This window comes from Symsagittifera roscoffensis, chromosome 6, assembly GCF_963678635.1.
Source record: "Symsagittifera roscoffensis chromosome 6, txSymRosc1.1, whole genome shotgun sequence".
Lineage (NCBI taxonomy): Eukaryota > Metazoa > Xenacoelomorpha > Acoela > Convolutidae > Symsagittifera > Symsagittifera roscoffensis.
Window position 1 is genome coordinate 992098 of NC_087067.1, and position 26348 is coordinate 1018445.

A 26348-nucleotide genomic window follows, 5' to 3' on the forward strand; every position below is an offset into this window, starting at 1 on the left:
GGAAAGTTTTTTAAGTTTCTTGAAGCCGTCAGCTTGGCGAATTAAGACACGGTCTGTTATGTGAACCTCAGACCTCAACCCGAGCACCCGGGCACTTGAAGTCCTCACCTGGGCACTTACTTGTCTTTACTTGCTTGGGTACCTTATCTACTCCTGGGTGCTTCGGATCAAAATATTGAATTCTAATAGCTCGCCTCTAAAGCAATTTAGAAAAGGTTTTTTATTCATCAGTCTCAATGTCAAAGTGAACGTGTTTGAGGGTAGATTTCCATGAGCAAAAATCTTTAAGAGCAGAAAAAATATCAAATTTGTCGGGAGTACGAACATACAGCTTAAAACTTGAACTGTTCAGCAGCATAAAATTAATTGTATTTTGCTCAAACAGCCTGCACAATTTTCAGTGAACTCCGCTGTCGCGTCAATGAGGTGCGAGCTTACCAACAGAGATTAGCTTTCGATACGTAATTTAGAGCCAGCTATCAGCATGATGCGGCGACTTTGTCATCGTCGATTTTAATCCGACAGTGTACCATGAAAAAGCGCTGATCTTTTTTCAAACGAACTTTTTCTCAATCTATTCATTCAATCAAAAAAAATTTGGAACTTTTCGCAATTTCTTTCCTATAGTTATCACTGGTTGAAAAACAAACTTATAAATGAAAGCATTCAAAAAGTACAAGAACGTTCAATTTCTATTTCAAATTTTGCTGCATCATTCTGATTAGACAAACACGACAATGCCTGTATTAGGGAAATATTTAAACGCTACAAAGATAAACATACTGGCGTTTTCTTTCTCACTGTGGCAAAAAATTCAAAGAGTAGCGTTGACAAAGTGGATTTTTTTCAATTTCGGTGAAATCAATCATCGTGACTTGTAGTAGAATAGGTTAACCACCGAAGCTTAATGAGCTAATGCTTTTTTTACGGATAAAAAAACATCTTGAATTGATGTCAAAAGAAAAGCCACTGAAAAATGAGGAAAAAAATCAATTTTTAGTTTCTGGAAAGTTTTTTAAGTTTCTTGAAGCCGTCAGCTTGGCGAATTAAGACACGGTCTGTTATGTGAACCTCAGACCTCAACCCGAGCACCCGGGCACTTGAAGTCCTCACCTGGGCACTTACTTGTCTTTACTTGCTTGGGTACCTTATCTACTCCTGGGTGCTTCGGATCAAAATATTGAATTCTAATAGCTCGCCTCTAAAGCAATTTAGAAAAGGTTTTTTATTCATCAGTCTCAATGTCAAAGTGAACGTGTTTGAGGGTAGATTTCCATGAGCAAAAATCTTTAAGAGCAGAAAAAATATCAAATTTGTCGGGAGTACGAACATACAGCTTAAAACTTGAACTGTTCAGCAGCATAAAATTAATTGTATTTTGCTCAAACAGCCTGCACAATTTTCAGTGAACTCCGCTGTCGCGTCAATGAGGTGCGAGCTTACCAACAGAGATTAGCTTTCGATACGTAATTTAGAGCCAGCTATCAGCATGATGCGGCGACTTTGTCATCGTCGATTTTAATCCGACAGTGTACCATGAAAAAGCGCTGATCTTTTTTCAAACGAACTTTTTCTCAATCTATTCATTCAATCAAAAAAAATTTGGAACTTTTCGCAATTTCTTTCCTATAGTTATCACTGGTTGAAAAACAAACTTATAAATAAAAGCATTCAAAAAGTACAAGAACGTTCAATTTCTATTTCAAATTTTGCTGCATCATTCTGATTAGATGAATGTTCATATAATAAACTTAATATTTTTAACAGTTAACCCTTTCTTGAAAGAGGTAAGAAATTGTTTTAATGTCTTCAAATAGAAAAACTAAGGAATAGAATTCAAATCATCTTCAAGATCATTCTAACTAACGCAAAAACACTGATTCGCTCGCACCGAGTTTGCTAACAATAAGTGAAGGTCAGGCACGAAATGTTGAATCAAAAATAATTAAAAGAAGACAACCACTTCAATTCTTGGTTTAGGGAAAATCTAAGTGCTTCAAAGGTAAACACTTTTGTGCTCCCTTTCTCTTGTGGCATGAAGTTCGAGTAGTAGCGTTGACGAAGTGGCTTTTTCTCAAACGTTATGAAATCAATCATCGTGACATATGATCGGTTAGGTTAATCACCGAATATTTAATGAGCTAAGAAGTTTTTATACGGATTTAAAACAAGCATGCTCGAAACTATGCCAAAACTAAAACCACTTACAAAGGACAAAAAAATAACTATTTTTGTCTGAAAAAGTTTTCTTTTCAAGAATCCGTCAACATGGCGAATTAAGACAAGGTCTTTTTTGGAAAAGTCGCTTCCTTCTACTATTGAAAGAGTCAATGGTGTCAGCAACTCATGAGTATCTTCCTTGGTGGAAGATTAAGTTGCAAGTGTCGCTTTATCGGATTGTCTGTGATAATTGGGAAGACCGAATTGAATTGATTGTCTGTTCCATCAGGATATTTGCGCAAGCTATATCGTTTTTGTCTATGTGTTAACTGTTGTTAGCCTCGTTTCAAATTTTTGTAGTTTCAGCGCTCCCAAAAACAGTGTCCCAGGTTTTACTTTAAATATCTACAAAAGACGGATCACCGTAAAAATTTGGAGGTTCCACATTTCGACGGGGTCTTTTTGAAGAACGAACAGCATTTGCTAAACTGGAACTCTGTCGCCGATGAGCCATCTGTAGTTTTGTAGAGTTTGGATTTGGCAGCTTTTTGATCAACTGTTGGGTTTGGATCCACAGGATGGTCAGTGTAGTCAAAAGGTGTCGCAGTTGTTGGAGAGCCGAGACATCCAGGTCTGTATGTATTCTGCGGCAGTGCTGGAATTATATAATCGGACTTTCTAAGAAAAGTCCAGCTTGATTCCAATCTAAATATGCATTCATCAACTTGGATTATCTGATTGAATGATAGTAGTGTCCGTTATTTGGCTTAGCATAGTAAAAACTGTTGATTAGTGCTTCTATCCCCACCTCGCTGAAAGGAAAGTCGCCCACATTCAAACAACAATCACGAAAGTCTATCGAATGGTAAAAAGTCTAACGAAAGGTATCGAATGGTAAAAAATGATCTTTTGCACAATAACGGTCTGTTCCACCAGGACAATTGTGCAAGCTATATCATTGTTTGCACACTTATATCGGTAAATTGCTCTTATCTTCTGATCTTGGTGGTTGGGGACTGTGTTTCCTTATTTTGCACTTGACCCTTCATGTCAATTTTATTGACATTCTAGTCGTTTTCAAGTTGTCCGAAGGAATTTGTGATACTTCTATGAAATTATTTGAACTTATGTCAGCTATTGGTTTCTAGGTGCGGATTGTCATTTTTTTTGTTTTCATCGTATCTGCTTCTGAGAAAATTTGAAATGGAGTCGAAATGCTACCTTCAAAAACGTCTGCGGCCCATTTAGAAGCTCTCTCGCTCGAAGAAGTTAATTGTTTGTTTTCTAGATTGAAATTATGTTTAGCGACCAAGAAATTCCTAAAGTTGTTCAGTTTCCTGTTGAAATATTTTTTCAAAAATGATTTTTTTTTTTGAAAAATTAGACCAAAAATTGAACACATAATTTAGATTTGAGTCGTTTTCATTACCCAAAGGCAAAAATCTAGTTGTACGAAAATCGGAAAGGAGTTGATTGAACTCACTTGCAGATTTTTATTTTGAAGTTAACTAATTTAAAACGATTGCAGCAATCTTATTATGAAAGAATTCGTTTTTGGAATTTTTCAAGTTTGACCCATCAAACTGCTGCGCTGAAATAAGTTAATTTTATATCCGATGGAAGGATATATGATTGAATTTATCTTAAAAAACTACATTTTCATAAATTGATGAGGGACGAAATATTTTCTAAAGCGTTTTGGATATCAATCAGTAAACCCCACATCACATTTCGGCTAGAAGTTCAACAGTAAAACTAAATTGTCAATTCATACATTCCCAACATCTTGTTAAGCATTACTGGAAGATTTTTATTTTTGTGATAGCAGAGCAGTCAAATAGCAAAGCCCTGCGTTTGATACTCAATACAAATGTGTATTTTCGGTCAGGCTAACAATTTCGGTTTTAAATGTACTAAAAGCAGACGTATGGTCCTATTACAATATTTTTATTTTTGATTTAGTGTTTAATAAAGACCGTGAAAAATTTCCTACGGATGTTAATTTCATTAATTTTTTGCTGGAGTATAAACTTTTGATCAAATAGCCTGGAGAACATGTTGATCAAAAGCCTGGTTAAAATTTTATGATGAATTGAAGCTGCCTAGGAAATTAGACGAAAAGCAAATTAGACGTGACCAACAAAAACTAATTTAGACGCCGATGCAAAATTACAAATATGGGAAACTAGACGTAATTGTATTGTTCGTGTCTGAAATTTGTTTACCGACTACAATTAACTTTCGTTCAGCTTTCTTAATTGCAAATCAATTTTTCACATGCCGCAATTTTCTCATCTTGAAATTAACATTTGATAAATCAATTGAGATAAACATTTTGATATGAAATGGGATGATATATTATTTTTGTAATTATGAAAACATGTTTTAAGCAATAAAATTTGTTAGCCCTTTGCTTTCCGTCTAAAATGATAGTTTTGCAAAAACAATTTAACGTCTAAATTCGTTTTTGTTGGTCACTTCTAATTTGCTTATCGTCTAATTTCCAAGCCCCTTGACTTGAAATAAACAAAAAGTAAAAAATATGTTTCAGTTTATGATGATACCGCATTAATGATGATTGATTTTTCTAAGAATTTGATTTCTCTTAAGCACGAAGATCAGATATGACCTGCTAAATTAAAATAAAGTAATTAAAAGACGACAATTATAAAAGTTCCTTTTTAGAGAGAGTTTCGAAAGCTGCGAAAGCAAACACATTATGGTTCCTTTAATATTCTAGAAAAGTGCTTGACAAAGTGGATTTTTAGGAAGAAATCGACGAATAGCTACCGATAGAATCAATTACTGTGAAATAAGCACTTATTCAATATATGTTAGCTTAAAGTAATCAGCAAAATTTTATGATTTCAGAGCGCTTTACTTTAATTGAAGATCTAAATGCTTGAAATTTGGCCAGAAAATAGATCCGGTTGGAAATCTAGAGGACGAAGTTGGTTTGTTCGTATAGTTCGAGTTGGTTCTGAATGGGGGTTGAGAAATTAGACGATAAGCAAATTAGACGGAGGTACTTAAAAGGAAATTAGACGGTTTTGCAAAACTGCAATTGTGAGAAAATAGACAAAAGTGAGAGAAATTAACTTTGTTTGCACACAAATTGCGTTAGAAAAATAAAATTGTTTGTAGACAACAGTTCAATTTCGGTGGCCAAAAACTTTACAAGTCAATCATGCATAATTTATTCAATTCAAAACTCTTCTGTATTGTTCGGATTTGACATTGAATGTTCATTTACACTAATTGGTTTGATAGGTATTAACATTTTATGTTCTTTTTGTATTTGTGATACTTGAATCTTATGAAAAATTTTTGTTGGCCCTTTCAATTTCGTCTAAAATACCAGATCTGTAAAAAATAAATTCCGTCTAATTTGCTTATCGTCTAATTTCCTAGGCCCCCGTTCTGAATCGCCTTCTTCCGGTTGACTCTTTCCATTTTCCAACTTTTCGACTCTCATTTTGACAAACTGCTTTTCTTTTGTCCAAACTGATTTTGTTGTTTTGAAAAACTAAGTTTTTTCGAAGGGTGTTCCGTTTTGAATTGAAGAAATTTTCAAAAGAGATATAATTCGGTCGGCAATGGTACAAAAGCTTAGTTCTGTCTCTCTTTGAATCGCAAAAGGACCCAAAATTGGCACCAGTAAAACATTAAGCGTGATCTACTTTGATTGAAACTTGAAATCCGTTTAAATGATTTTAATTATCTATAAAAACAAAAACTGTTTTCGAAAAATGGCTTGACATAATTTTAAGGCTTGAGTTTTCAAAAATTGATAACTGCATGAAAAGAACTTCAGGTAAAATCAAACGAACATGAAAAGATTAGGTCAATTTCTTCGTTCGCAAAAACTAATATTGATAAATGATGTGTTTTTGAGATTTCAGAAAAATCAAAATTTTTGCCCGTTTCAACAACAAATAAGCCTTATTTTCTATGAAAACCTTTTGATATGAGGCCACCAAACACTTTTCGAAAAAAAATCATACCAAATTGTTCTGGATGGGCCTTGTGGACCAATTTAACTGTTCTGCTGTTCTGAGGACACAAGGTAAGTAGAGGTTGTTATTCATGCATAACCGTTCGTCGAAAATATGAAGTTCCCTGCAAAACTGTTTGGAAGTAAATGCTGTACTTAATAGTTTGTTGCTCTCATTTCCCTTAAAGTGCCTCAAATAGCGGTTTGAGTTTGTTTTATTTTTTAGTTATGAAGGCTAATTTTTTGTTGTTTAAGAAGGTATTGGGGTGCGGTGGTCTTTCTGGCAATTTAAAGACTTTTTTAGAAACAATTAAGGAAAGATGGGTAATTAAAATTCCATTATTATAACTTTTTTTTACCATTTACTAACTTAGATTCCAATGGAGATTTTAAAAAAATAGAAATTGAGTAAATATTTTCTGAATAATTCAAAGGTGAACAACCAAGGGTACAAATTTTGGAAATTTCGAAATTGAAGCATCTCTCTCTAATCTTCCCATAGAGTTGAAGGGTGATGTTTTTATGATTTTGCTAAATTGGGGAAATTCCTCCATGCCAGATTTGCTAATAGATGACTGCGCCTTAATAAAACGATCCAATGACTTAATTCCAATGCATCAATTTGTGTGTTTTTTCTAACTAAAAGCAATAACACCGATTCGCTCACCTGATGGTGTTTGTTAAAAACAACTGAAGGTCAGACATGATCAGTTAAATTGAATTAAAGTAATTAAAATAACACAATCACAACATATCAAAACTGTTTTTGCTAAATCTGTTTAATTCTTACAAATTTCTTGAATTACAACAATCAGGTAAAGACTTTAGATTTGGGACAGGCGTACAGTCCCCCCACCTCCTCTGTGATCTTACCGTAGAATTGTTTCACGTTTCATTCCGTACAAAAATGTAAAAATGCGAGTTTCGAAGAAGCGCTCAAACTTTTTGCCTGAGAAGCCTTTTGATTTCACAAAATTTTTCGATTATCGTTTTTTTATTAGCTAGAATAATTTTTTTTTGCCCTCAAAGTTAAAATCTGACAAACGCAATTTTCATCCCTCTTAAATTGATTGAGGTCGTTGAGCTTTTCTAAAAATTAAGAGTTTTCTTTATCATAGTCTTGATATGAAATTCTTGATGCAATTCCTAGATGCTTCGATGTAAGTTGATGTCAAAGTCTTGAATCAGGTCAAAATTTTTTGTTGTGAAATTTACTCATTGAAAATTTGAGACTTTAGTCGGAGAAACTAACCGACTGTTTTGCCATCTGATCCATCTTTTAGTTGTAGTCGTTTTTATAAAAAACCGCTAGAGTTGAAATTGGAATTAGTTCTAGGCGCTAAGCATAACGCCTCAAGATTCGATTAAAGGTTAAACTGAATAATTAATGGCAAAATTATGCTGAAAGCGACCAGAATTAACGGATATCAACTGCTTATGCTTTTCATAAAGAGAGAGGTATTAGAATATATTTGAGTGTTTGGGAAAAAGCAGGCGCAAAGGCAATGATTTATGTGATGGTGATTGAATAATTCCATACTTATGGACTAGAAACAGAAAAAAACTGAAAGGCAGAGCTCTAGATGGGAACATTTGTTTCTTTCTTTTTTTAGCTTCATTTAAATAGTCCTTTTTGCTACCTCAGGGATGCTAATAAGTAAATAAGACTACATGACTTTGAAACGGCAATTAATGCAGACGATATTAATTTCCTCACTGTATTATTATTTAAGCCGACATTTTAAATCACCGCAATAGAAATTACATAATTTTGCAGCAAAAGGTTTATCAAGAAAATTTTTTCGGAAAACGATGTTACCAAAAGCTTTGAAACGTACTGAAAAGTTAATTCAAAAGTGGAACAGTTTAAAAGCATTCAATTCAGTTCTATGTAAGACTTTCGATTAAATTAAAAATTCAAGTTATCAAGAATTGAAGTTTGTTGTTTTAAACAGTATCTGGGCTCAAATATTTTATTTGCCAAAATATTGTCAAGCCATAAGTGTGATGTTATCAAGTCATATGGGTTATTATTTTCTGTCAATAACAAAATCACTAAAACTAAGGTGTCTTGTCGAATTTTGAATCATCTGAATACAGAGTTTTTCTACGAAACAGAAGTTTCATAACGATTTCTTCATACTATTTGAAAGATTCCCGCAGTAGGTTAATAATAACTCATGAAACTAAAAAATGAAATAAATCCAAATCAATCATGAAGCTAAAATAATGTGCTGATTTTTTGGTGGCTAAACAAACAAAAAACCCATCATAAAACAACTCTAATCGAAGCAAAATGAAAAAACGAAAAATTTATAAATATGAAATGATTTGATAACTGCTAAAAACAATTTTCCTAATTTTCACATAAACCAATGTCTTCGAAAAGCATAAAAAGAGGCAAAAAAAAGGAATTATAATCGATTATTATCGATTACAATAGATTTTTTATGTGCTAATTATATAAATTAGAAATTTAATAAAAACAATCAATTATAAGTGTGCCAAAAATCGCTATGGTTTTTAATCAATTATAATTGATAAAACTGTGTTAATTATAATATGACTTCAAAAAGAGAGATTATAATTGATTATAATCTTTTATTTACAAAAAGTTAGCTCAAAAGTATGTTTTTATCAGATCTTATGGGTTTTTATTTTTCTGTCCATAACAAAATCACTTAAACTGAGAGGTCCTGTCACACTTTGGTTCTTCCGAACACAAGGTTTTACCACGAAACAAAAAGTCATGAAAATCCTTTATTTTAAGTTGAAAGGTTCACCAGGTAAGTGAAAAGTAACGCTTCGAAATAAATCGTGAAATTACGATAATTGGCTAATATTTTGTTGTTTGAACAAACTAAAAACGCGCATCATAAAACAACTCTAATCGAGAAGAAATGGAAAATTAAAATTTTTATGAGTATGAATTCATTTGAAACCCTTTTTTAAAACTCAATTAAATCAAAAAATTGATTTTTGACGCTTGAAACTGGATACGGTTAGTCACATCGACCGCATATTCCTGGGAAATTAAGCAAGGCAGAGGCCTTAAAGTTGTCATAAGCAATGCAAACTTTTCCGTTGTAACATACCAGATGTAAGTATAAATAAGAAAACGAAAATCTTTTTCATTTATTTAGTTTTGGAATCTTTTTAAGCTACTACATTTTGCTACAAAACTTTTTTGCTATCTGTAGACCAATGCGGCACCTTGTGTAATCTAACTTTTGCAGTGGCCACGTGGTAGTTGGATCAACCCCAGAGAGTGTAAGTTTTGCGGTTAACTCGACATTTATGTTTTTTTTTCGTTAAGATCGATCGTGGAAGCAACTGAACTGAACTGATCGATCGTGGAAGCAACTAAACTGAGAAATTCTACCTCTGGTTGTCTAAGCAATATGGTTTCGACAATACACACAGTGCAATTGACGCACGAACAAAATGAACTAAGAAAGCAAATTTTGCTAAAAGATAGATGAAACTTTTTGGAAAAGTTTAGCCGTGCCAAGTTTGCAAAAAGTTGTTTTGAAGGGGTAGACTAGCCTTTATATCATAACTAATTTTATTTGTATTCTTCTTGTGGACATATCCTCGCAAACATTATAAAAAGTTTTGAAGTTATGGGCTAAATTCAGTTTTTTGGGAAGCTGCTGAGCTTGACCTAATTTTTTTTTGCCGCCGAAAAATGACAGATAACCGAATTGAAAAAACTACTTAGTTCGGCGTCGAGAAACTTTCATACTGTTTTGACCACTACCTTTGTTATTGGTCTGCCTTGACTTTGTTATTGGTCTGTCTTTTAATTTTATTTAGTTTTACATTAATTCATACACTTTTTAGGGGAGTGCAGACGCTTTTTAGGTTCCAGGATCCCGTTGTTGAAATCTCATAATCCGATGACATGTAAGGTAATTGTATACTTTTAATGGAGCAATGAATTTTTTCTGTTTTTTAACTATTGTAATTTTAAACTATAAATTGTTTTCACTGAAATATATTTGAAATATAAACACGATTAAATTGATGTATATGAAGAGTTCAGAAAAACTATTTGCTTGACGCCTCTGATACTTTTACGTTCAGAAATATAGAGTAACTTGCAATAGAAGTTCATAATGGGTTCTCTTCACATAACTTTGTCGCCGCTATGTTCTCTTGTTTCGTGGTAGTGCCATAGGAGCTGATTGGTGATTGTAGCTGTTACTTCTGCTTGTCAACCCACTCTCGCTAAGCTCGCTATCCTCCCCCTCAGTGAAACTACCTCCTTCGTCATTGTACCCGTAGATCTGCAATCAAAACAATACAATTCGGATCTTTTTCCTCCAACCTCATTTTTTACTCCAGCGTTTTTCGAATTCTCCCCAACTTAAGCACAATGTACAAATCAAACTATGTGGTCAACAGGATCTTAATTGCGGTCTGAATCTATGTTTTGTGCACCCAGTTTTTGAAAAAAAAAATAGAAAAAAATTAGGATGAAGGGGATTAGATTTTTTAAACATCAATCTGTTGATTTAACTTTTACGCGAATTTACTACGCGGATACATATAAAAACTTACAAATGTGAAAGTTTTGTTTCTGAAAGACGCTCATTGATTGTGTTTTGTAAGTGTGTGAAATTTTGAGTCTGTATAATTTAATATACGCCTTAAAGCCAAGCCAACAGATGAATGCCTATATTTGACACTTCGAAACAGATTGCTCGTGTTAAGGCGGAACCCTGAATAATCTGACAGTCCTTTAAGGTCAACGGAGTAGTGTTCACATTAAGAAATGAATAAAATTTTCAAAAAAATTTTAAAAGTTTTTGGTGAGATTTGTTTTTTGAAAATCATGCCCAAAAAATACAAAATGATATATTTTGCATATAGTAAAGTATTAAACAAAAACGCCTCAACTCAATTTGGAACGATGTGTAGGACTGAATAAATTTGGTTTTTCGCATTGAAAGCACAAAATATATCGCGCCCCCATAACTTAACAAAAAAGTCACATTTGAAAAAATGAGCTCAGGGCAATAATATTATTTGGGTGTTATGCAACAATTTTGTCAAAAATGGCTGTTTAGAAAGTCAAAACTTTTCTGGAGTAACAAACACTTCGAGCATAAATATTTCGTCGCACTCGTCGAAATTTGCAACAATAACCCATCTAATAAATCAAAAAATTTATTTTCAAAATCGTTGTACATGGCTATATTGTAAACAATTTTTTGTTCCAATGATGGTTCGAAACTTAAATTTATTCAACAAATTGAATTTTTTGAACTTTAAGCTTGGAATCTGTGTATGTTTGGTTTAGAATTTGTATACGTGGCTACTGGAAAACGTCAGAAAAAGTATCAGTTCTGTATCAGTTTTGAAAACAAGTTTTCAGAATCAGTTTTTTTCCGATTTCCGTAACGAAAGAAATGGAAAATTTGTGCTCGGCGTGGGTTTTTTTCTTCTGACAAATTTCGACTTCTTAATTGGCCATTTTTGAAGGAATTTTTTTAATATCAAAAGGTTTTGTTGTCCTGAGTTTAGATTTGGAAAAATATTTCAGCTGTGGTCGTTTTTTTTTAAAGTTATGGGGGTTTAAAAATCGCCATTTTGATCAATTTGGGAAAGTAAATGCGCAATATATCTTGCGCTATTAACGCGTAAGCAGAGAATTAATCCGTCTTAGAAATCGTTCCAAATTGGTTGAGCGAAGCTTACTTGACATAATTGATTTGTTACTAGGAGCGAATTTTGTCAATTTGAATTTTATATTGCGTGTGGAATTTTTTTAAAAAAATCGTTTTTGTTTACATTTATTTTTTTCTTGTAATGACTGATCCATAGACCTTAAAAGACAGTCGGAACATTCAGGGCGTCGCCCTGATACGAGCAGTCTTGTTTAAAAATTGTATAAATTGAATGATTTTTACATACTTAAATACGCTGTTCCGCGACATAGATATTAGCGACAATCCACGAGGATCGGTTTTTATCAGTGATAGAGTCAACTGGGATATTGAATCTAAACAAACCTTAAAATTATATTGGCTATGTCATGTATCAAACAAAATGATAAAAATCAGTCCTCATTCAGTTTCTAGCGTTTTGCTTAAGTTAATGAATTGATCTAAGAACTTTTCTAAGTTTTCAATATTATTTAGCAAAAATTAGTTGCCATATTAAAAGAAGGTTATGAAAAGGATCGTATTAATCATCGACCAATTAGTTTTCGATGTACACTAAGAAATTATGGGAATTGTTTATCAGCAAAGGTTTTCTTTTGTTTAAAATATACATTCTTCAGTTAATGAGCTATCTGCGTTCAAAAAAAATTCCCATGATCTGGCGACTAACAAGAACCACAAAAATTCAATTTCCTAAAAAAACTATTAAAATTTGAACTTTTTTCGTGACAAGAATGAAATTTTAACGTTTGAAATTGAGTTGTCTCAAGTTCTGTTTTCATCATCTGATTTTTTGCTGGGGCAATATAATAATAGTCATAAAACGAATATTGCCATTTCTACGATTCGCAGAGGATCTATGAAAAGCTATCCAGCCTGTCTAAACAGCCCGTTTGTCTTTTTTCTTCCATTCTAGACTGAGACTGAGTTTTTGTATTAAGTTTTTTTTGCGACTCATGGTCGTTTTTTTTTGCAACTTAAGACTTAAACTTTCACGCGCCACCACTATTGCAGCCGAAAATGGTCAGGCTCTGGTAGAATTGAAGCTAGAAGTTAACGAGAACTCGTCCTCACACAGTATCCTTCCATGGTACGGGATCGATTAAACGATTTGACTACCACGAAATGAGCGCCTTACCACTATGCTCAAAACTTTTTTAGTTTGAAACTAAAGTTATAGGAGATTATCTCCCGGGTTAATCTTGCCACAATAATTATCCGAGGTTCAGCGTTATCCCATTATAGTGTAATTTTCAATTTTCACTCTTAAGCGAATTAATAGAAAATTAGGGGTATAATGTAAATTGTCAAATTTAATTTTACGGGTTCAATCAGCGCGTGATTTTTTTTATTGTTGCAATTTGAAAAGAGCAAAAAATAGCGCTAATATGAGAGATGATTCCGAAAAATAAACCCTGACTCAGATGTGGTTCTGCGCCGTATTCAGAACTGGGATTTTAGCTCTGATTCATCGATGTTTCAATCCAGATCATGGGTAACCTGACGCTGATCAGAGCTGAATAAGCTATGGTAAACACTGGTTTTTCATGTAAGTAACGATGACTAAGACAAAGAGCTCAACCCGAGCTGAATTGTTTCTAAAAAATTGGAAGTTTCCATTGAAAAATCCTTCTACATTACTTGCCAGAGACAAAACTCTGCCAGCCAGAACTACTTTGGAACAGTTTGGCTAAATATTTTCCCTTTCACGCGAAGGAATAGAATGGAGAAAAAAAGTTTACCTCGTTTTCTGCCGCCTCGTTTAGAGTGAGTTTTCTGTTTTTGATTAGATTGATGAACCACAACTTCAGGTAATGTTTGAACGCCGAGGAGAATACACAGAACAGCAGGAAGTTCAGAATGCCGGCGAACAGAGAAACTGAAACCCAGGCAAACATACCAAATTATGCGAACATAACCAAACACAGCCAAAAGTGGTTGTCTCGAAATAGTACAAATGTGGGTCTGCATTAATAATGGTCGAATCCCTGAGGGAGGGAGGGGCCTCCGATTCATATAAGATTCCGATTTGTAAATTTTTATAAATAACTCTGTTACTAGATTTGGTTTGGAAACATGTATTATTATTATGATTATGATTTTTACGATTATTATGATTATTTTGTATTATTATTATTATTATGATTATTATTATTATTATTATTATGATTATTATTATGATTATTACTATGCCATTTTCAACTGATATTTTCCAGTACCGCAAAATAGGTGGTTTAGTGTGACATAACAGAGGTTTTTCAACAAAGTATTGAACAGCAGGGGCGAATTTAAGGGGGGAGGGTGACACCCTAACTTCCTCAAGGATTTGACCCCCTCAATACTCAAAGAGTCCCCTTTGGTATTACTTTACGACATCACTTCTCGGTTTTCGGCCGACCAACCCTACTAATTCTAAATGGGTGCGCGCGCCAAAAAAACGCAATGTTTTGGTCAAACATTTTCCAAAAAGTGCTTAAAAACAACTTTTTTAGCCTGTTTTTTCAAGAAGTTGCAGGCGTCCCAGAAATTTTTGTCAAAATAGGATCTTAATACTGATATGGGAGTGCTCGGAATATCAATTTGGTCGACCTAAAACAGTCCGACAAAACTTTCAATTTTCTTGAAAATCGCCCCCCTCGGGAAAATTCTAGATCCGCCCCTGCTGAACAGCTCGCGTTTGTTGTTCCATTAAACTTGTAGATAAATGTTCTTAATATTAATATTAATTGCAGTTTTTCTCATTCAAATGGAGATATCAGTTGGACTCACCCCGAGTAAAGATACCGATTTTATGAGTGGTAATCTGAGTTAGGACCGAAGTGTAACTCATAGAGTAATTTCGGATAGGGTACACCGTCTGCTCGTCACGCTATCTTATTTTCGGCCGGATAGATTCGTGCAACTTCTTAGTCTAATACCGATCCTAATCTTACTCTTATACTACCTAGTCTCAGGTTGTTTAACTAGTCTCTGCTAGGCTCAATAGATCTAGGGTATACTGGTTTATTGCGGCTGCTGAAGTGCTCGGGAGAGTCCAACTAATTTCTAAGTTAAATTCAAATCTCTCTGGTGCTGAAATTACAAGTAACTTCAGCACTTACAAATAAGTGGGTTGTTAGTTAGATGGATCATGATTGGTTAATATTAAATACTTTACATTGGTAAAACATTTAATTTATCCAATCATAAAATATAGTTTAGATCAGGTTCCACCCATCCGGGTTTTACAGAGTTTTTTAGAACAGTTCTTCTGTAATTCAAGGGTGGATGATGGACGTTGGTATTTGGCGAACATCATAATTTTCTTCCGCTTCTTCTTGTGACAACGACTGAGTCTCTGCAACAAAATCAATTCTGATTTCAGAATGGTTGGCTATGTCAGGTTTTTCTGTTCTTCGGGGAGAACTTCTTTTGTGTCTGATCTAGCTTAGGAATGGCGTGGAGATTGTGCGTGGAGGGGATGCCTGGTTACTCGGATCTGTACGTATACTTGAACATCGAGGTGGTCATTGGTCTAGTTCAATGAAGTCCTTTTCTGCGAAGTCAAGTCGTACTCTAAATCCTTTGAGTTGTGATTGTGAGCGGCATATCGATTGTAGTTGGTCATTCTCTCTCGAGTGTAGTGAGGTCGTCTTGTCTTTTGATGTTCGTCCTTGGTGTTGTATTCTGATCTATATATTGCATCATGTGATTTTACATTTTATAAAACTTTTATTAGTTTAATATTTTTTAATAATGATTTTAGTTAGTTGTTTTCACAAAAGCTTTTTGTTTTAGTTCGGTTATTTTGAAGAGTTACTCACCCTTGAGTAGCTCTTATTAAAAATAAAGGTGTGGTCACAAAGCGTGGATGTAGCGCGGTGGGTTAGGCCGGCTATAGAGCATGCTCAGGACGTCCTTCCTGGTGGGTTAGGCCAGGTGTGGGAGTATGATTTCATGCGGTTTTTGTGAGGGGTCCTGTTATGTGACAACGTTTTATGTTGGGTTTGTTGTGGTTTTACTTATGTCTTGTTGGTTATGTACTTTTTCCAAAAAGCAAATTGTTTGTGGTATGGGTTTGTCTTTCGACTTTTTTGTGTTTTATTATTTCTTTCTAAGACTTTGTAATAGTCTTCAAAAGAATAAATTATCCAGTTTTAAACTGGGTTAATCCGGTTTGGGTACCGTTGGTTTCTTTTTCTAAGTCATGCTGTTATTCTATGATTTGTGGTATTTAGTAAGCTGCGTTGGTTAGTTTTGTTTAGTATATGATTCCTTTCCAACCGGGTTAAAGGAAAGTTTGAAACATGTTATTATATGTTAGAGTTGTTGAGTGTGAAAACTTGAAACTGAAATTCATTATTTTAAACAATTCTTCGTGGGCGAGCTGTGCGAGTGTGGATAGAATTTCTGTGCGAATGAATGAAAATATTAAAAGGTTAGTACTGCAATTGCATTTTATTAATTTACTGCATAGAATTTGGAAATTTACTGCTAGTTATGGGGGAATTTTAAGATACAAATTTTCATCATAATTAGATTTACTGCTGTGGGGGAAAATTTTATAAATTAATTTACTGCATTGGTATTATATTTATTTAATTGTTGGTGCAAAAGTTTAATAGTGTCTTAAACAGTTTTGAAGAAGTTTGCTATTTTTTGATTTTTCTTTTGTGAATTTTTCAGATGATCTAGGATGAAGGCTAAAAATCTAAAGAAAACATGAATAAAGAATGGTGAGTTTTTAATATTTTAATTAGTTAGTAATATCATTTAATTCATACTTACCTGTTAGTCGTCGGGGAAAAAACCGTGGGGGAAGATGTCGTGAATTAGTTCTGAAGTTGTTAGTAGTTTAGCTAAGATGCGGATGATATTTTTAGTTTGAAGCAGTGGCCAAAGCAATTGAAGTGCCTTAATAGTGGTTAGTTCTTCAGTGCCTACTGCAAACTCATAAGGTGTGTTTTGGATTAAGTTATATAATTTTTGGTTAAATTTAGTGTTGTGGATGAATTCTAAAATTGGGATTTCTATAGGTTGTAGGAACTCGTGCGGGATAAGGAAGGGTCGGGATTCTTCGGCGTTGAAGGTCTTGGTGATGGGGCAGAAAATGTACATTTGGGTTATGGGGTCATAATTACGAAGAATACCATGGAGGTTAGTGTCTTTAATACAATATGTGAAATTTAGGAAATACGGTGAAGTGTATTTTGAATTGATGAATTGAAAACGATGGTGTGGTTGTCTAGAGGGTGTGTGGAGGTCAAAGTGATTTTGGATGAAACGATAGTAACTGTATGTATGTGTTTGTTTAGTGCGCAACATAATATCGTGTGAGCAGTGTAAATCTCTTTCGTGTGGTGCAAGGAAATGAAAGGTTAGTGAAAAGATTTGGAAGCGTTCTTTAAAACTTTCGTATGCTTGTGTGTTTGTTAGTGCTTCTGAAATAATGTGATCAAACTTTCGGTCGAAGATGTTTAGTGTAAATACATATGGTGTCTTGATGAAAAATTTCTCGGTGATTTGTGGATTAGCGAAGCGATCGTCGTCTAAGAATTGATCTTGGTTAGCTCTGATGATGTTGTGATCGTAGTATTCTAGTGTATATTCATTAGCTCTAGGTGCAGTGTGTATTTTTAGTGATTTTTTATATCCAACGTAAGTAAATTGTCTAGCGGTTAGTGGTGTAGTGAGTTGATATAGCATGTCCTTATTTCGTTCTATATCGATGGAAGTGCTGGATAAAGGTAAGCAAAGAGGGTTAGTGAAATGATAGTATGAGGTCCAAGAGAGAGTGGGCATTAAAACGTATTCATCTACAAAGTTGCGTGTTTCGTTAGCGTCGTGAGGGGTGTTTAAGGTGTATTGTGGAAACGAGGGTAAAGTGATAGCTAAAAATTCTTTAGTGTTAGTATGCTGGGGGTGGTTGATGTATTCACGGGCTGTTCCTGGTTTTGCTGGGAAAGGATGGTTGGGGAATTTTCTTTTAAAAGTGCGGTAAGCTCTATTAGTGTTTAGTGAAGATATAGTGGATGTGGATGATGGTGTTAATGATTCAGTATAATTTGAAGAGGGTGTAGGGGTAGGGGGGTTGGATGAATTTATTGTGGAGGAGATTTGGTTTATGGTCGGGGTGTTAAGGTGGTAGGGTTGTTGTTGGAGGGTAATAAAATTATCTAGTTCTGGGGAGATTCGGGGGGTGTCTGGAGAATGAGATGATTGGTCAGAATGGTATGAGGAGTAGGTTGGGGTAACTTGGGAAGCATAAGAGGGTGTGGGAGTGATTGGGTCAGGGTTATTGGATAATATGGGTTGAAAAGGGGATTGAGAAAAATTAGAAGAGTTATGAAAATTATTGGATGGGGATGGTTCTGAGTCGGCGAATTCATCGGGGGTTTCAATATTCGGGTTATTTAGCTGTGAGATGGAGTATAAAACTGAAATATGTGAGTTAGTGTCGGAATTCATGCCTGATGTTACATTGCTAGATGGAAAATCGGGTGGCGGAAAAGCAAAAAGTGGTATGATTGGGATTGGAGAGGTAAGATTGGTTGGATGGGAATTTGATCGGTGTAGTGATCCAAGTTGGCGGCTCATCGTGGGCTAAAAAAATTATTATTTTGAGATTGAAAAGCGGTGGTATGGGGCTGTTCAATAATTTGTTCATAAGTATTATCATCTTGTGATTGATGTGTTATTATATGTTGGATGGGACTTTGTGATGTGGTGAGTCGAAAATTTGGATTATGTGTGATTGCTAAATTTCGAAAATTTCGTGGGACTAGGGATAGTGGATGGTTATTTGGTAGGGGTGGTAATCGTGGTGCCGTTGGCTGTGTGTCGACATTGTTATGTTCTTCGTCGTATGTATTTTGTCGTGTTGTTATTTTTGTGTTATATTCTTTTATTTGTGCGTCTAAAAGAATTTTGTTTATAGATGTAGAAAAGATTCCAAAAAATCCTGCAAATAATATGCGTGCTACGCTTGCTTGTCTGTTTACTTGTGTGTGTATAGCACATGTGTTGTAGATTCCTTTTAAAAGTGAGAAAAGAAATCCAATAAAGTTAAACATTGCGTATAAAATAGTCAATTTTTCTAAGATGTAGTAGGGCCATCCTAGAAAATCGAGGATCTCATTTTTGAGTGTAACAAAGCTAAAAATGTTAATTGGTGATATATCTTGGGGACGGTATTTTTCACCGTTTAGATATATGTAATCTTTAATGTCCTTAAAATATCCGCTATAGTCTTGCGTGTAGATATCGGCAAATCCTGCGGTTTCTGCAAGTTTGCGTAAATTTTGGTCTATTGATTGTCTTTGTATAGTGTCCATTTGTGTTAATAATTCTTGGAATTGTTGTGTTCTAATGTGATGTTGAATATCTGATTTTGAATAGATTCCTATTGATTGTAAGTCTATATTTGGGTTTCGAGCAATAGCGCGAATGCTTTCTGGTGAAAATTTTTTGAGTGATTGCATTAATGTGGGATATGGTGTGAGAAGATAATATTTATTTTCATCAGGTTTTAGTTGTACTACATTGTGGCTGTTTTCTGATCCACATGGGACTGCGGTATCCCAGAAATAGGTTCTTCGTGAAAGTGTATCCACGAAATGTACTTTATTCTTATAAAAGATAGGGATTCTTTTATAACATCGTTTATCTTCAAAAACGTATAGTGGTGATACTTTTTTAGTACAAGTATAAAACCATAAGATGTTTCCTTCATAGTCTAAAAAATTTGATCTATTTCCAGATAATAAGTATCCTGCATAGGGTATTTTTAATACTGCTAGTGCAAGTGATTGTAATATTTGTGTTCGTTCTAATTCGCATAATTGGTGTAGTGTTTCTAATTCGGAGAGTGACATTTCTTGAAAAATTCGGCTAATTGTATAATCTAGTTTCATATCTAAATGAATATCATAGTGGATATTACCGAAATATGTAGTGTTCATTAGTGATAATTCTTGTAAGCGTGTGCTTCTGGTGTCCTGAGGTTTTAGATGTCCACCAGGTTGTCCGTTGCTTTTTTGAAAATTAACTGGTATATAGGATGTTCCTTCGTTTAAAGGATGACCTGTGGCATATGGGTCGATTTTTATTTTTCCAGTGGTCATGTCGAATCCTTTTTCGTATTCAACTAATATTTCAGAGTATTGTGTTCTGTGAAGTGGATTCCTGTATTTACATGCAAGTTCTGTTTCTTGATATATTTGAAAACGTGTCAATTTGTTTTCTATATTGTCTATGTTTCTAAAATTAGAACTTAGTTTTCGTGATGGATGGACTTGTTCATATGGAATTGATTGTATAAAATATTTTTCGTGAAATTTTATCATACGAGCGTGTATTTTTGCTACTTGAAATGTTGTACATGTATCTTCGGGGAACCAAACAATTGTTGCTTGTGTTCTCGTTGTAGGGTCGCAATAACCTTGATCATTTTTACAAGGTAATCGGATTCCTTGATAGATCATTGTATTATCTGATAAATCTCGTGTTAGTTGTATTTTTTCGAGTTGTATTTTCCAATCGAAAAACATTATTTCTTGGTATCCTTTATTTTTTGTGTCTGCTTTGCAGTTTGATGGGTCATTTATACCAATGTGTGGTATCCAATGTTTATCGTGTAGGTCATAGGTTAATCGTCCGTGTGCGCCGTTATACGGGTCGTCTAGTTTTATATGTCCTTGGTGTCTTTCAAGTTGTGATTGATGTACAGAGTCTGAAAAAACTTGAAAATTAACTAATTTTCTTTGGGAATTTTTATTTTGTGTGATGTTTAGTCTAAGTAATTCATTTTTACAATCGTCGGGATTGAGATGTAACAGACGTTCTATATTAATTTGATAGAATGATTCATGGTCAAGTCGGTTTTTGTTGCCGTTGGAGACTTGTGAACAATGTACTTTCTTTTCGGAAAATGTCGCTGTGAATTTATAACCTGTAACTGTTGTTGCTCGGGCTTTTGAATAGAGTGTTGCTATTACATCTGTGGTTTCTATAGCTTGTGGTTCTGTTTCACATTGTGATACTTGATTTATTGCATATTTGTGTAGTGTTTTTTGTTCATTTTCTTCGCAATCGTAATGTGTTACTAATAAATCTTGTGGTCCTGTACGAGGGGAAGGGTTTATGTTTTGATTTGAGGTTACTAGAAAAAGGAGTTGGAGAAAAATTAATAATTTTAGAATATACATGTGTATGATAATCCTGAGTATGGGTTATAAAATGTAATGTAACCAATTGTGTTTTTGGTGTATCTGTCGTATTTATATATTACTTCAGTAGTTATAAACGGTGGTGGTAGTGATTGAGCTGTTATGTTAGGTGGATTTAATGGGTAGGGATGTTGTGTAATATTGTTTAATTTAACTGTGATTTCAAACTTTAATTGTAAACTGTTTTGTTGGAGTATTTGAATATTGTGATCACGGATATCGTTGTGAATATCTTGGCGATATTGTAATCTATTAAGTGCCCAGTTATGAAGGCGGTTACTTTCTTGATGTTGTCCAAATAATGGTGGAGGTGCTGTGAATGTATTCCAATCTAATCTTAAAGGAATATTTATTGATGATTGTTCTCGATATCTGGCGTCGAGATTATTTGGAAAATTTAAGTTAAAGGGTGGTGGTGAAAATTGGCTTATTGATGGTGTTGATGGTAGTGATAATGTTTCTGGTAGTGATGAGGATGTTGTTGTATCCGTAGAAATATCTATGGGGTCATTGACTAAATTTGGTTCACCTTGTGTAAATGAATGTGTAGTCCAATATGGCAGTCGTGATGTTAGGTTTGGGGGGTTAAAAGGATTTTCTCGTGCTTGTTCAGATGTTGGTGTTGAACCTAAGTAGTCTGAAGGTAGACTTGAAGTGCTTCGTTGTGAAAAAAGTGTAGGAGTTTCTGGTGTGATACCAGTGGTGTTTTCTGGAGTGGTTTGTGATGGGGATTGAGGTATATCAAAATGAACTCGGGGAGTTTGAAAATTTCTATTTCGTCGAGGATGTATAATTTGTCTATTTATTTCTGTTGTGTTTTGGTTTTGACTAAGGTTTCGTATTCTACTTAGTTCTTGTGGTAGTGTTGGGTAAAGATTATATGTTGGTTCACTTAGGGATGCTTGTCGTTGAACTGGTTCTAGTGGTTCAGATAAACGAGCGTGCCGTTCTTCAAAAGTGTATGGATTGTCTTGAAAAGAAATTCGTGTAGATGTTTGAGGGTTTTGAGTAGTTGAAGGTGGTGTTGGATTATCTTGGGATGATGTCGGTGAAGACTGATTCTGTGACTGTTGGGTAGCAATTTTTGATGGATTTTTGAATTGTTACTTTAGTGGGAAGGTTTATGTTTATTATAATATTCTTCCAAAAAAATAATTAGAAAAATTGTTGCTAGGGCAAATGTGATGATTGCTTTCTTTATACATTTACATATTGTCAAAATGAGGGATGATAAAAATGTTATGAAAATTACAAACAATAAAAAAATATCAGTTCTACTGAAAATTGTTCGTATCATTTAGACAAGTTGTTAAAATCGTACCTGTGGATATATTCAAGGGTTTTGGAAAGTTGGAGGAATAGTTCGAGTATTGTGTAGAAAATTAAAAAAATGTTACAAAAAAAGATTAGGATTATTAGAAAATATTCAAGTATATCAAAAAGAAATATTATAAAGGCTTCAAGTATTGAAAAAAAATGTTTAAAATTTATAAGTATTTGAGCAACTGTTTGAGAGAAGAGCATTTAAGAAATGATCTCTTGGTCGAATATTTTTTGCTGTTTGAGGCGATTTTCTAGTGTGGTCGAATTATTTATTAGTTTTTTGACAAGTGGGTTGAGTTTTGTAAAAAATTGTTGGGGGCAATTTTCATGGTGACTGGGAGGTCGTCTTTTTCTTTATTTTTGTTTGTCAAATGATCCGGGGTATGGTGAGATTTTTATACTTTAGGCTAATTAAAATCTTCATTTTGTTATTTTAGGCTAAGTTATCAAATTTGTTTTGGGGGTATTCGTGGTCTGAGTTGGGGAAATATTGTTGATCTTTGGGTTATTAGATAAGGGAGGGGTACGGTATTATGGTGATATTTATTTTAGCTGTCAAGTTGGAGTGGTTTGCTTATTTTTGACCTGGAGGTTGTAAAGTTATAGTTAGAGATGTGCCTGGAGTTCTAGATTATTCGTCTAATTGATCTTAGTTTGAGTTAGAGAAAGTGGCGGATTGGATGAATCCTATTGGTCTATTTTGAACTAGAATTATTGCGTACTTGTGAGCATGTTATTTTGAAAAATTGAAATGAAAAATGTTACGGAGGTTTCAAGATTGTAAAGTATAAAATCTTAAAACTACTTTTGAAATTCTACTTTCTTTAATATTTTAGATTGGGGGATGAACATTTTGTAGTTTTTACGTGGTTGATTTCGGAGTCTTGTTGCTTTTCTATGTTCTGATTTGTCTATTTCTTCCTGGGGTATTATTTGTTCTGTCATTTTTCTATTTTTTCTTTGCTTTTGGGATTCTTTATGGTCTAGATTTTTTGTAGTGTTTTTGGTAGCGGTTGGTTTTGTGTTTTGATTTTCGGTGGGGTTATCATTTTGTTCTGTGTTTTTCAGATGTGGTTCATTTTGAATGATTTTTAATCCTGTGAAAGAATATAATTGAGTTAATTCGCGGAGTGCGTATTCTTTCGGGTAATAAGGTAATAGGTTGTTTCGATGTTGAACGATTTCTTTTTTGTTTGAGTCGGTAATTTTATATGTGACATCAGTGGGTTTTGCAATTATTTGGTAGGGTCCTTTTCGGAGGGGTTGTAATTTTTTAGAAATTCCTTTTTGAGTATTAAAATTAGGTATTAAAACAAATGTTCCAATTTTTAAATCGGAAGCTGGTGTAAAACGTGAATTGATTTGTTCATTTATGTTTTGTCTTTGTAATAACTTTTTCGTTATTTTTTGGTAAATTTCATTGTGTTTCTTATCTCTATTTAAAATCCATTCGGTGTGTGTACCGGAGGCTAATTTAAGAATTTGTGGGTGATGAAAGTGATCTTCATCATGTGTATGTAAAGGTAGGTTATAACAAATTGAGTCTTTATTTGGTTGACAATAACCTTTTGCGTTTTTATGGGAATTTGCTGTAAACATTATTGGTTTGCGTGGCTTTTGGTTGAAAACCATTTCGTATGGTGACATTCCTAGTGTTGTCGTAATTTGTGAGTTATATGCTAAGGGAAATAATTTTACATCTGCTGACCATTCGGTATATTTTGTATCATTTCCGTTGATGATACATCTAAGATATTCTTGTAGTGAACGGTTCATACCTTCGACTAAGCCGTTTGTCCAAGGTGCATGAGATGTACGTGGTTTGTGTTTAATGTTGTATAAATGACATAGTGTTATTATTTCATTATTTATGAATTCTGTACCATTGTCTGTAACTAAAATTTCTGGTAGTCCGAATTTTGCTATCCAGTGTTCATAGAGTGTTGTGTAAGCGTAATAAGCGTTACAATGTGGTACTGGGTTAAGTGCTACATAATGTGTAAATGCGTCAACAATTACCATAATGTAGGAGTTTCCTTCTGATGAGGGTGAAATTGGTCCTTTAGTATCAAATGAGATACGGTGATTAAAGTACAAACTTTGTCCTTTAAAATCTTGTTTTTGTGCTATTTGTTTTTGATTTGGGTAAGGTTTATTCAGTTGACATACTATACAATCATTGCATAGTACTTTTATCCAAATTGGTGCATTTGGGAAGTAAAAATTTTGTATAAAATTTGAATATGTTTTTTCTGATCCAGAGTGTCCTTTAATATTTTGTGTATGTGAAATATTAAAAGCTATAAGAATCATACTTATAGGGAGACATGGAACTGTAGATTCATTCAGGTTATACTCTAAAAGGTCTGTATTTTCGTTAATTGTTGTGTTGTTAAATTTGCGAAAGTATCGGAGGAGTGTTTTGTTTCCTAGAATGGTTGAATCTGCTTTGATAGGTTTAGTTTTATATTTGTGCCATGATTTCAGTTAACTAATTATCGGGTCAAGATTTTGATATTGTTTCAGTGTTGAAATTGTAATCGTATCTGTTGGGGGGAGAAAAATGTTTTCAATTTCGAATTTAGATAAGGGTATTGTATCAAGTGGGTCGTGAAGGTCAAAAACTTGATTTATTGTGTATTTTGAATCATTTGTTTGTGGTCCTGATAAATTTATTTTATCAGTTAAATCTTCTTTTTCAATTAGTGGAAAATGGTTTTTTCTAGTTTGGTGTTGTTTTGTTCGTTTTTGTTGGGTGTTATTTTTTATCCATTGAGAATATGGGATTGGTTTGAAGGTTGATGTTCCAAGTAGGTCAACTTCATAATGATTATTTTGACAATCTAAATAAAGTGGGAAATGTTGTAAATTATTTATTTGTGATTGTTCAATATCAGTTTTAACTGCATATTTGCATTCTAATCGGGGTGATGTTTCGTTTTCTGCAAGATAGAATTTTATATTTTTGGGTATTTCAACTGTTGTTTTTCGTGTAAGTAATTCAGGTGGTGTATTTCGACTTAAGGTGTCTGGTAATGCAAGATTTTTTCCTGCAGTCCAAACTATATGTAAGTTTGGAAATTTCATTAGAATTAATTGAAATCTGTAAACTCGGTGGTTTGGGTTAGATTTCTGTGTGAAAAGAAAAATGATTGGTTTGTGGTCTGTGAATAAAACTGTGGGATGTTTTGATCCAAGTATCAGAAATTCATATTCTGTCAGTGTATATATTATGGCTGTACATTCTCTCATTAGAGTTGAGAGTCGTAGCTCTGCTTGAGTGAATAATCGAGAATTTGCTGATATGAGGTTCATTTTATTTGTACCATTATGTGATTGTAATAGTGCTGCGCCGATGCCAAAGTTCGAAGCATCGCACATTGCATAAAATGGTTGATCAGGGTCTGGAATTGTGTTTGAAATTTGTTCAGTTAAAAGTTTCTTTATTTCTTCGAATCGTGCTTGATGTTCTGTATTCCATTCAAAATTATTTTGTTGTCTAAGGATGTTGTAAAATGGTCGTAGATATAATTGCATTTTATAAACATATTTACTTAAAAAGTTTAACATTCCAAGGAATTCTTGGATTTTCTTTTTATTTGTTGGTGGTTGAAGTTTTTGAATAGCGTCAATGCGTGATTTCAGTGGAGTGATTGTTTTTCTTTCTATGTTATGTCCTAAGAATTTAACTCTTGTCAGAAAGAAGTGTGATTTATCGGGGGCGGCCTTCAGATTTTCGTTCTGAAGTATTTGGTGATATTTTTCTAAAACTTTGAACATTTCGTCTTTTGTTTGTGATTGCATAAAAACATCGTCTAGATAGGTGATTGCGTTTTTCTTGAGTATTAGTGGTCTAAAAATTTTGCTCATAAAAGCTGAAAATGCTGCTGGTCCTATGGATATTCCATAGAATAAGCGGTTAAATTCATATTGTTGGTTTCCGATAACAAATTGTGTTAAACGTCGTGATTGTTCATCTAGTGGCATTTGATTGTA

General features: G+C 33.9%; 2 protein-coding genes across 2 annotated transcripts in view; both read right to left on the reverse strand.

Moving 5' to 3' along the window:
- The window catches only part of LOC134848435 (putative uncharacterized protein DDB_G0293878), a 69413-nt gene extending 61989 nt beyond the window's left edge, over window positions 1–7424 (reverse strand). The window contains exon 1 of the mRNA XM_063865887.1: window positions 7407–7424. The gene's annotated coding sequence lies outside the window, so the exon portion shown is untranslated. The remainder of the gene's footprint in view (window positions 1–7406) is intronic.
- A 2726-nt stretch (window positions 7425–10150) lies between these two features.
- The window catches only part of LOC134848876 (uncharacterized), a gene marked incomplete in the record, with an annotated part of 85257 nt that continues 69059 nt past the window's right edge, over window positions 10151–26348 (reverse strand). Inside the window, 2 exon segments of the mRNA XM_063866390.1 lie at window positions 10151–10443; window positions 13566–13702. Of these exon segments, the coding sequence (XP_063722460.1) occupies window positions 10303–10443; window positions 13566–13702 (278 nt within the window).